The 12,073-nt window shown below is 38.4% G+C and overlaps 1 protein-coding gene across 1 annotated transcript in view; it reads left to right on the top strand.

The window, feature by feature from the left end:
- The window catches only part of CDYL (chromodomain protein, Y-like), a 60,353-nt gene extending 48,541 nt beyond the window's left edge, over positions 1-11,812 (top strand). Inside the window, 5 exon segments of the mRNA XM_009704888.1 lie at positions 900-1,135; positions 1,742-1,914; positions 5,347-5,557; positions 10,117-10,260; positions 11,654-11,812. Coding sequence (XP_009703190.1) covers positions 900-1,135; positions 1,742-1,914; positions 5,347-5,557; positions 10,117-10,260; positions 11,654-11,812 — 923 coding nt within the window.
- Positions 11,813-12,073: the final 261 nt, after the last annotated feature.

The raw sequence follows: 12,073 nt of genomic DNA, 5'->3' as shown, positions 1-12,073 counted from the left end.
ATTTTATGGAGTTTTTTGCATGGAGACTGTAACACACAGATGGATTATAGATCCAAGATGTTCTCTTATTTTCTCCTATGAATGCTAATTATTTGGTATTATGTTTCTAATGTGGAGTACAGAAAAACCTGTCCCTTCTGTGTCAGGAGGGAATGGCCTGTTTACTTGCATGCCTTCAAATTCTGTCTATTTAAGTGACTGGGAACAAGACCAGAAAGACGTAATGCTCTATTTGCCAACTCTAATAGCAAAAATTGTTTAGACTTGAGAAATATCTCATTGTCTATGAATTCATTAAAATATCCATCACTGCATAGGTCTTGTTTCCCTCTGACAGAAGTACAGTCTCTATTTCTTCATTTCCATTTTCCTTTAAAGACCGTTAAGCTTTATAGAATATGATCTTGTCAATCAAGTTCTTTATTTGGCTTATTGTAGGTGTTGTTTTCTTCCGTATATTAACTTCTTGGGGCGTTTGAAACAAAAGGCTTCTGCTTTCTCTTTGCAATCTCGATGCTGTTAGATGACTTAAAGATGTTGGAAAGGGAGAAAGCAGAGCGTTAACCTGCTGAAGTGCATGAGTATCGGGAACATTAAATAAACCTTTCTCTTCTTTCTAAAAATAAGTATGTGATGATTGGTCTGTTTGGCTTTTTTCTCATAAGTGTAAAATGAATTTGCTGGATCCCTTTGTCACTTTAATTTTGCTCTGTGCACAGTGTCTATTTCTATAACGTTTCAGTAACTGAGGGGACTGAGTTTCATATTTACTGTGTGTTCTTAATATGACTGGTGTATTTTCATGCTAACAGGGATTTTGAAACTGCTGAGCTAATAAAATATAATTAATAGAATTTTATTCTTTAAACTATTTCCAGGTACATCCACCTTCATGGAAGCATTAGCAGCCAATGGTACAACCAACATACAGACATCCGTAACAGGAGTGACAGCCAGTAAACGGAGATTTATTGATGACAGGAGAGATCAGCCTTTTGATAAAAGGCTACGTTTCAGCGTGAGACAAACGGAGAGTGCGTACCGGTACAGAGACATTGTTGTCAGGAAACAAGATGGATTCACACACATTTTGCTATCAACAAAATCATCTGAAAATAATTCATTAAATCCAGAGGTCAGAACAATTCTAATTCGGGGGGGGGAAGGGTGCTGATGGAATTCTAATTCCTTGCCTCATTTATGCCTGTTATCCAGGCACAAACATACATGAAACAAGATTCAGGTTCTTGCTTGCAAGATGTTACACGTACAACTGACTTTAAGCATAATTCAGTTGAGTTTGAACTACGTTACCTAAACGTGTAGATGTACTGTCTCCTTATAAGACATGTGGCGATTTATGAAGTGCAACTTGGAACAAGCTTTAGCCTGAATTAAAGTTCCTTTTTTCTGAACTGGTTGCATATGCCATCTGCTGTCCAAATTACAGAAATGCTGAATGAATGCATTAGTTACAGATAACATCTAATAGATCTTTTCTTAATGATTTCATTATCTTAGTCTAATTACATTTTTGAAATTTAAAGCTTCTAATACTTTTTTTTAAAACTTTCTTATTTTGGGATAATGAAGAAAGTTAACTTTTCTAATATGATGGTTGAGTGGATCCTAAGGAAAAATTAAAGATGTCGAAGATCTCATGGGGGGAGGATGGGAGGAGAACAGTATGCTACTTTTTAATGATGTAATAAAAAGATTCTAATGAATTTTTGATTTTTAGGTAATGAAGGAAGTCCAAAGTGCACTGAACACAGCAGCTGCAGATGACAGTAAACTTGTGCTGTTCAGTGCAGTTGGTAGCATTTTCTGCTGTGGTCTTGATTTTATTTATTTTATACGACGTTTAACAGATGATAGAAAAAAGGAAAGCACTAAGATGGCAGAAGCTATTAGGTACGTAAGATTATCTTCCAGTCATCGTCATCTGAGTGGGTATTCTTCGTCATGTAGTCTGTTTTATCTTTTTTTATTTGAAAAGCCTCTAATTCAACAAGATCTCAGACATTCACCTGTTATGTGATATAGCATGCGGCACTTCTGCATACTCCCTGTCCCTTTCTATTTCAGTTGTCGTTTCACACATCACTATTTTTGCTACTAAAATTTAACTATAAAAACTGGTAGTACAGTAATACTCCTAGTTGAAACCAATTTTAAAAGACTTAAACAGGCATAGGGTTTCACGAAAACAAATTTCACACACACAAATACAAGATGTGCATTGAATGAGTAACTTCCTATAATACCTTGAGAGCAGGGGAATGATGGATATTTCGGAGGAGTAGATTAACACTTGTGAACATCATCCCAACGCTAGATACCAAACCTAACGTTTAAACAAAATGAGCTGAACTACTAAAAACTAGAAGAATATATATGGAAAAAAGTATCGATCTTAGAGACATGTTTTACCAGCACAAACAAGTAGCTTATCATTTGAACGCTGGTTTTGAGGGCCTGGGCTCTTGAATTTTTTTTCGGTATGGCGCAGGGTACCTATATTCCTTCAGAGACCTATGTTCTGTTGTCACTATCAATATTCATGTCCCTAAAAAGGCCTTGTAACATGTAAAGCCTGTCTCATTGCATGCACGGTTGGCTCATAGAGATGGTAACAGGTGGTTGGTTTTTTTTTCAAAGGAAAATTTTCAATCATTCCATGTAAAAGTTGCTCATGCAGTGACTTCAGATGCAGCCAGGGGACAGAGGCTCTTAAAATGAGCTTCTGTCACGAGTTTAATTCAGGCTGTTCCAGAAGCCTGATTTGTCATCTATTAATTCATTGTTAATAAAATAGATGAATGTAACTTACAACACCTATAACCCCCACCTTCAAATATAATGGTGGTATTTTTTCATACATATGCTAGAAATAGTCCTCTCTAGAATAGTCAGACATGACTAAAATTATCTTAAGTCTCCGGATGGGATGTTTGTATGACAGCTTGCATAAGATGGTTCCAGTAGAAATTTTTCTGCATTTGTCTATTTCAGCTCAGTTGAATGAGATTTAAGAGGAAGCATTGATAACCTTTAGTGATGGATGCAATATAGTAAAAATGTCCTGTTTCGCAGCAATACAAAAACATGTAATGCAGATAAAGAGCAAACTTAAAATTACCACTATATCCCCCTTTTTTAAAACTTTGATAAAAATCCCATATTTCAGCATCTAATACGGAAATGAAAAATCATCTGTCATTCAGAGCAAAGGAGTGCTTTACAGGTGCTGACAACTGTATGTTGCACGTTGTACTCTCATCAGAATTAGTCATGTACTTGAAGTAACTATGGACAACTTATTTGTTATATGTGATAGATATTAACTGAGAAAAGTCTGCATCTCAACTTTGAGGTTTTAGAATTCTCTACTCAGTCTAATGGCTCTGTACAGGCACACACAAGTTATGTACACACGCGCTTACTTTTTCCTAAGAAGCTCTTAAAGGCATTTACTGTTTGAGAACAGAGAAGCATGTAAGCATCCATGCTTTGTGGGTACTGGAATGAACTGTCACTTTGTGTTGATAATGAAGTTGAGAATATGCATTTATAACTTCATAGTATAGCACTTATAGCATTATGACCAACCAAGAGAGGGAGATGAGGAGGGGAAGTTTACAGGTGTGTGATATGTGATAATGGAACTCTATTGTTTATGGCTTGTTCATAATTTAAAAATGCAGATTTACTTGGTAAGAAAAACTGTATCCCAAAAGTCCAGAAATATTCTTTATGGAAACTCATTAATGCTTTCCCCATCTTCACTTATACCTATATACCTTATACCTTCACTTAAAAATATAGATAGATAGATACCTTATACCAACGTCATTCATAAACACAGTGAAGACCAAGCAGGGCTGTGTAACCATGGTTTTGGTGCCCAGAGGTGAGGTATGACTCCAACCTCATCTAAAGAGAGGGTGTGAGGCATATGAGTATACCACAAGTGCCGTATCAGCTGGTGCTTGTAGGAGGGACATTAAATCTGCACCTACCTGATTACTGTGCTTTGTTGGGCTGGGAGAAATGCTAGGCCTTCACAGAATCAGAGAATGGTTGAGGTTGGAAGGGACCTTCAGAGGTCATCTTGTTCAATCTGCTCCTGCTCAAGCAGGGTCACCTAGAGCAAGTTGCCCAGGGCCACGTCCAAGCAGGGTTTTTGAATATCTACAAGGATGGAGAGACCACAAGTTTGCTGGTCACCTGTTCAGTCACCCTGACAGTAAGAAAGTGTTTCCTGATGTTGAGAGGGAACCTCCCGGGTTTCAGTTTGTGCCCATGGCTTCTGGTCCCGTCACTGGGCACCACTGAGAAGGGCCTGGCTCCATGCTCTTTGCATCCTCCTTTCAGGTATTTATGTACATTGATGAGATCCCCCCTGAGCCTTCTCTTCTCCAGGCTGAACAGTCCCAGCTGTCTCAGCCTTTCCTCACATGAGAGATGCTCCAGTCCCTCAGTCGTCTTGATGGCCCTTTGCTAGACTATCTTCAGTAGCTCCACATCTCTCTTTCACTGAGTAGCCCATAGCTGGACATGAGTGCTGAGCAGAAGGGAAGCCCAACCTGCTGCCTCCTAATGCAGGCCAGGATACCATTAGCCACCTTTGCCACAAGGGCACATTGCCACTCAGGCTCAACTTGGTGTCCATCAGAACCCCGAGGTCCTTTTCTGCCAAGCTGTTTTCCAGCTGTTTGGCTTCCAGCATATATTGGTGTATGGGGTTGTTCTTCCCTAGGTGCAGGACTTCACACTTCCCCTTGTTGAATGAACTCCATAAGGCTCCTGTCAGCCCGTTTCTCCAGCCTGTCGAGGTCCCTCTGGTTGGCAGCACGACCCTCTGGTGTATCAACCCAGTGTTGTATCATCAGCAAACTTGCTGAGGGTAGACTCTGCCCTGTTGTCCAGATGACGAATGAAGCTATTGAACAGTAGTGGACCCAGCACTGACCCCCTGAGGTGCAACGCTAATTACTGGCCTCCAACTAGATTCCATGCCACTGATCACTACCCTCTAGGCCAGCCGTTTCAACATTTTTTCAGTTTGCCTCACTGCCTGCTCATCCAGCTCATCCATCAATAGCTTGACTATGAGTGTCTTACGGGAGATGGTGCTGAAAGCCTCACCCTGAAATTTAGGTAGACAGTATCCACTGCTCTTCCCTCATCCACCAAGCTAACCACCTCATCATGGAAAGTTATCATCAGGTTGGTTTTGAAAGTGGCATTACTGTGGCAAGGAATTATTACTGAGTTTTCAAGGGCTGGTATATTTTACTGTCTCTATATACATAGTGAGCGCATGTTTCTGTTTCTCTTCAGGAATTTTGTGAATACTTTTATTCAGTTTAAGAAGCCTATCATTGTAGCAGTAAATGGCCCAGCCATTGGACTTGGCGCATCTATATTGCCTCTGTGTGACGTGGTTTGGGCTAACGAGAAGGCTTGGTTTCAGACTCCGTACACTACTTTTGGACAAAGTCCAGATGGATGTTCATCCCTTACATTCCCTCGGATAATGGGCCTGGCTTCTGTAAGTAGCTTGCAGGATAGGGGCTGACAGCTTCACAATGCAGTTGTGATAATTTATCCAGAGTGATTTCAATACTTTTTACCTTGGCTGTTTTCTTTAATTTTTCTTTTTCTCATGAAAACCTTTCATGAGAAACCAGTATTTATAGCTTCTCTCCTCCATGTTGTTATAACCTAGTCTTCACCTGTGTGCACAGAACAGAATGCAGGCATGGGCCTTAGTCCCATGTCATGGGCACCCTTCACCCTGACGGCGGCAGAGGGGGTTATGTCCTGCGTACCAGGACACACCTTCCCTGCTGACGCCTTGTGAGGACCAGCCACCAGTATTTTGCATTCAGCACAGCATCAGAGTGTAGCAGAGAATGGGCTGGTCTGCACTCAGTGTCATTACACAGCAGAGCTCTGCGTCACCAGCTATTAGCAGTCTCGTGCTAGTATGCAAATAAATAATTCAGCTTTCACGCACTCGTTCCCAAGAAGTCGTGTCCAACTCTCTCACTTTGTAAATCTCTGCTGATGTTTAACACTAGCATGTTATCCAAGATATACTCAGCCCAAATCACCTTTGTGAAGGATTATTTTTTTTCAGTCTTGCACTTGATTTACTGTACTGCTGGATTGAAAAAAAAAAATTGGTAATGCTTTGTATTGTTGCTGAAAACACAAGCCACGTTATTTAGTAACCCTTTTCTTGCTTTCCAATTAGTTGAAAGAATCAAATGTAACAAAAAGCTATTTAAAAATCTCCTACCTATGTTATTTCCATGTTGCTTACTGGTTTTTTTATGCTGTGTTCTTTGAAAACTTAGACCTACATCCCATTCCAATTTGAAGTTGAACGGTAACAGCATGAAACAAGTGTTTGTAGCTACACCTGTTTTTCCTAAATTACTGTTTATTATAAAAGCCAATTTTTCCCCTGTAGGTATTTATTGATTTAGAAATACAGATTTTGATACATCAAAAGCATCAGTTTGAACAGATCTAATGACTAATTGTGTGATGTCTGGATTTAGTTATTAGAAGACAACAGAAAAGGTTACTGAAATAGATTAACAGTTATAAGAGTATCTTTGATATCTTAGCATGTTTCAAACTACTGATTGTTCCTTTCCCTTTTTATTTGGCCATCCATCCCCTCCATTCATCCATCCATTCCATCCATCCCCGTCAATTGTTTTCATACTATCCTTGACCCTCTGCAGTATAGGAGTGTCAATGTTGTATGGGACAAAGTTGGACTTTAATTAAAAGATTTCATGAAATATATTCAGAGTCCATACTGAAAATTTTGATAAAGTAAAGTAGCACGCCTTCTATCTATAAGAGGGAGAGAGAAGTTAGCAGAAAGAAGAGCTGGTATGAGTGAGATGAGAAACATTTGGGGGAAAGAAAATTAAAATATCATACAAAAGAAATACTTATGGTCTCTGTATGCATCATAAGATTTGCTATAAATGTATTAATTCAGCAATGTTAGTCCCACCCTTAACTCTTGTAAGTTAGCTTCAGTGCATTCTTTTTATTAGCAGCAGTTATGTAAAAATCTTCAATTGCAAGATTGTTGGAAGTATCTTCCCTGCTGGGTCAGTCTTGGCTGGTGAGCAGCTCTGTTGTGGAGGGGTTTTTTCCCACAGAACATGTTCAACAGAGGTCATTATTACAGGAAATCTGAAGCCCAGACCTTAGGATTCCAAACTGATATACTGCACTGGGAATACCAAGACTTTTAAAAGGATTCTTAAACTTGGCTTTTGAGTTTTGAAAATAATCTCTGTAGAGATTAAAGTGACATCTGTTTGGGGAGATACTTTGTTATGTGTCTACTGTGGAGCTCATGGTCTGGTTTTCGGGTCCTGGACATAAAACACAGAAGCTGTGTGATCAAGCTTTACGCACTAGGTTTCCCCATCGGTCTCCAGCACGCTTGGCAGTATTTCTTACGCTTTTCTGCCAGTCATGAGGGATACACATTTCCATAGGGCCCGTAGTCTACATCACAGCCAGGGTCTCGGACATCACAGAGACCAGCTGCCTCCTGATCATAGTGCAAGAGAGCCGAGATGCTCCACAGCAGTTAGAGCCTGTGGGCTTGCATGAAAGGTTCCCCCATGAGCCTCAAACCATTCACTGTCAAAAGAAAGACCAGAGGATGTCTCAGTGACCTTCCTCTGTGGAAGCAGAAAGACAGAGTAGAAAATGAAGGGTGTTAATGAGAATCTTATATTAATGAAATATTTTTAACATCTTCATTTCTATTGCTGTATTATATCTTTTGGAAAGTAACCACCAAGCGTGTTAATTTTCACAGCAGAAACAAGGCATGATTAAAACTTGTTTAGCAGTGGGTCTCCAGCATACACCGTGTATAGGTCAAAAGTGAAGATGCCAGAGGAAACCATTTCCCTTCAAACCCTGTCAACTGAGAACACTAATGGGAGTGCTCATCTCACATGAGATTTTCTGCTAATGCCACGTTACAGCTGGCAGAAATAAGATAACACCACCATTAGCATTTGTGGGTTTTCCACATTCAGGAGAATTCAGCAGTTGCTACTGAGTTGTAGAAAAAAATTATTAAGGTTTTCTAGCATTCATTTTTATCCTTGCTACCAAAGATACTTGTGAAGAATACGTAGACCTGACCAATGGACTTAAATTTCCGACTTTCCTAACTCCGAGTTAGCTTGACTTCATGTTTTGATCTTTGAAGTAAGTGTTAGGGAACTTTTAGAATTATCTTGGAAGATTTATTTTCCATATCACCTTAGGAAAATGATTCCTGGTTTTGGACAGCCTTGTGTACACCACTGATTTTTGGCTGGTGTTTCAGGTTGGTATTATTCACATATAATCTGGAAAATTAGAAGGTATAGTTGTGATAGTTAATAAGCCTTGTATATTCGATTTAGCTTTCACAGAAGGTAGAATTAGCAGTGTATATAATTTCATACCTTTAGTTTGAGGCTTGGGTTTTCTTTCTTTTTTCTTTTAAGAAGTAATATATGTGAATCACAGCTTTCCATATTAACTTATGAGAGGTGTGCTGCTGATAAATTTTATGTAAAAGATCCTAGGAAACATTTTATTTATTTTTTTTTTAACATGCCCAATGTACTGGGAGTCAGCAACCAAACTGCCAGTAGAACCCAGATTTTGTATTTCATTACAAAGGGGCAAGTAATAGACCTCTGAGTTTTCAAATTTCTTCATGTGTAAAATGGCAATTGCAGGACCAGTACCTACAGCAATTGGATAACTTGAGATCCTTAACTGAAAGTTGCTGTAATAATTACCAAAATTTCCCATATTAGAAAATGTTAAAACAGTCAGAATTTTGTCCTCAGAAATGCTACACCTGTCAGGTTTGGATATTTTATAACAGCAGCCTTATTTCCCATATTTCAAGAGTCCAGTGATAGCTTAGTCATATTTTCAGTGTAAATTAGTCATTAAGAAAAAGTAAAACTGATTACTCTTTTTAATCTTCAGTGGCTGTTTCCATGCAGATGTAACTGCAAACAAAAAGTTTAACTGTGTAAGAAACTTCACTAAAGGTAGAACTAAAGCATAAGCATAAATGGTTGTAGGATTGAAGCTTTGATGCGGAAGCTGATAAATAGTGAATTGGATAATTACAAATCAAAAAGACTTACAGAACTAGAGATCATCTTATTGCACAGATTGTAGTACTCTGTTCTGTACCTTTAAACTGTGTACAAGATCTTTTAAATACTGCGTTGGTTTTTTTTAATAAGGCTGCCAAATCAGCTTTTGAAAGAATTTATCAGTTCAATATTGAACCCCTGAATAAAATGGGAATGTTTCTTTTTGATTAATTTGACCAGAAATTAGAATATATCCTGCTCACTTCAGTGGGTTTTGGAGGTCAAATTCTAAGATGATCCAGCTATTTTTAATGCTGCATCATAAATGAAATACTGCTGAAGACTTTTGAGAAGTGCTGAAAATAAACCACATATTTAAGTTTCCAACATTTTTTTCAGCACTAAAACAAAAAACATTTTAGTCGCAGATTAAATAATTGTTCTTCTCTACTGAGACTGGCAGTTCCCAGAAGGTCTACTACCAAAACTGGGTTATCTTTGTAATTTACAGATAAGGTAGATTTTTAGCAAATATTTCATTGCTGCAACTAACATTATTATAAAGGGCAAGCTGATGTATTCATTGCTGTTTTACAGATCTGCCAGGCATTATAACCTGTTACCAGATGTACAGTTAATCAAGTCAGCAATACTGCAAGGAAGCTAGAGCTAATGAACATTCATGAATGGGAAATGACAAAAGACATTTTCATGTTTAACCATTAATCATAGACCTCCGTATTTTTATAACTACTGATGTAGTATAGTCAACACCACCAACCAGCTATCTGTGGGCAAGTCTTTTTCTTTACTAATTAAAAGTTGGAAGAGCTATAATAAAACATTTCAAATAGTGCAGGCATTTTCCTTATTTGTTTTGAACATTTTTTCCTTTAACGAGTTTTGTCTCATTACATTTCATACCAGAAGTAACTTTTTATCCCTTCAGGCCAATGAAATGTTGTTCAGTGGAAGAAAGTTGACTGCGCAGGAAGCTTGTGCCAAAGGACTCGTCTCTCAAGTGTTTTGGCCGGGAACATTCACACAAGAAGTAATGGTTCGAATTAAGGAACTTGTCACATGTAATTCAGTTGTAAGTTTCCTTTATTTTCTTACAATACACTTTTACGATTAGATTAATAAGAATTAAAATATAAGTATTATTAGACTACATCATTATGTCCTTCTAAAAAAAAAAGACCATTTTCATGAAACAAGGATAGCAATCTTTTTGTTTCTGCATTTTTGAGGTTTTTTTTTAAGTTTGTATCTGACGCTTCTTTATCATATGCCATAGTACATTGTGGTTAAGAACATTAAAACAGCATGGGACGCTTTACAGTATATTTTGGTTTTAACACAGTTTCATAAGTCCAAGTTATTCTAATCAACAGTGTAAAAAGTTGACCTAAGAACTGTATAGAAACACAGAAATCTTGAGTTATCCTGAGTTGTAATTTAAACTACCAGGGAAATAAATGCAGTCTTTGACATTATGTCAACTTCAGTTTTACGAGTAACATCTAGTGCATTCGTGGGTGTGCGCGCTACTGGCAGTTGCACAAGATAGCTAAAACTACCAATATTTGATGCTTTCTTATGAGAAGATGCAGTATAAATTAACTGTTCTGTGCATTAGAAATTTTGGATTTTGAAACAGGTGAAGTTTTCTAAATGGAAAAGCAAATGGGATTTTCTTTTTTCAGTCTGTTTTAAATGCAAGAGATTCAAAGTCTGCCTGGTTATTAGAGTAGTTCTGGATAATAGTGTTATGATTAGCCTTCACCAAAATGGAGTTGGAATTTTGTCTAGTTGTCAGCATAAAACTATATATATAGATAGATAGTTATGATTTCATTATTTTCATTATTTCCACATTTTTGTGCACTTGTAAATTGTGCTGGTATAGGGTAAAGGAAATTCTGTGTGATGCCATGAGAAAGACTGAGAAATGTTTCTTAGGGTCATAATATGTTCATGAATTGATAAGCTTAAGTTCATGGTTTGGGTTGGAAGGGACCTTAAAGATCATCTAGTCCCAACCCCCCTGCCATGGACAGGGACACCTTCCACCAGACCAGGTTGCTCAAAGCCCCATCCAACCTGGCCTTGAACACTGTCAGGGATGGGACATCCACAAACTCTCTGGGCAACCTGTGCCACTGCCTCACCACCCTCTCCGTGAAGAATTTCTTCCTAATATCTAATCTAAATCTTCCCTCTTCCAGTTTAAAGCCATTGCCCCTTGTCCTATCACTGCATGCCCTTGTAAAAAGTCCCTCCCCAGCTTTCTTGTAGGCCCCTTTAGGTACTGGAAGGCTGCTCTAAGGTCTCCCCAGAGCCTTCTCTTCTCCAGGCTGAACCACCCCAACTCTCTCGGCCTAAGTTCATAATCAACTTCAGGATTTGTCCATATAAACGTGTAAGTGCACACGTCGCTCAGCTCTTGTGTAACATTAACCAACTCCCTTCTTTTTTTGGCCTAGGTACTTGAAGAATCCAAAGCTTTAGTACGTAATATCATGAAGGTGGACTTGGAACAAGCAAATGAAAAGGAGTGTGAAGTTTTGAAGAAAATCTGGGGCTCAGCACAAGGGATGGACTCAATGTTAAAATATCTGCAGAAGAAAATTGATGAGTTCTGATGAGATGCCCATTGACACTGGAATTGTATTTCTTGGACATCAGGGCAAATGAAATGCCCACTTAAAAAAACCCTATATAAACTAACCCCTTGCTCAGCTTGTGAACAGGAGTGGACCCCCCCCTCCCCTTTTATTGTCAAGGGGTTTAAAAGTACTGTATCATTTACTTAAATTTGAACAAAACTCCCTTCTCCCTGATTATTTCATATAGATATATATACACACACACTTGTGTGTGTGCGCATATATATGTCTTTTTTA

Source organism: Cariama cristata, unplaced genomic scaffold (genome assembly GCF_000690535.1).
Source record: "Cariama cristata isolate BGI_N322 unplaced genomic scaffold, ASM69053v1 scaffold2780, whole genome shotgun sequence".
NCBI classification, from domain to species: Eukaryota; Metazoa; Chordata; class Aves; order Cariamiformes; family Cariamidae; genus Cariama; species Cariama cristata.
This window is presented reverse-complemented; position numbering and strand designations above follow the sequence as displayed.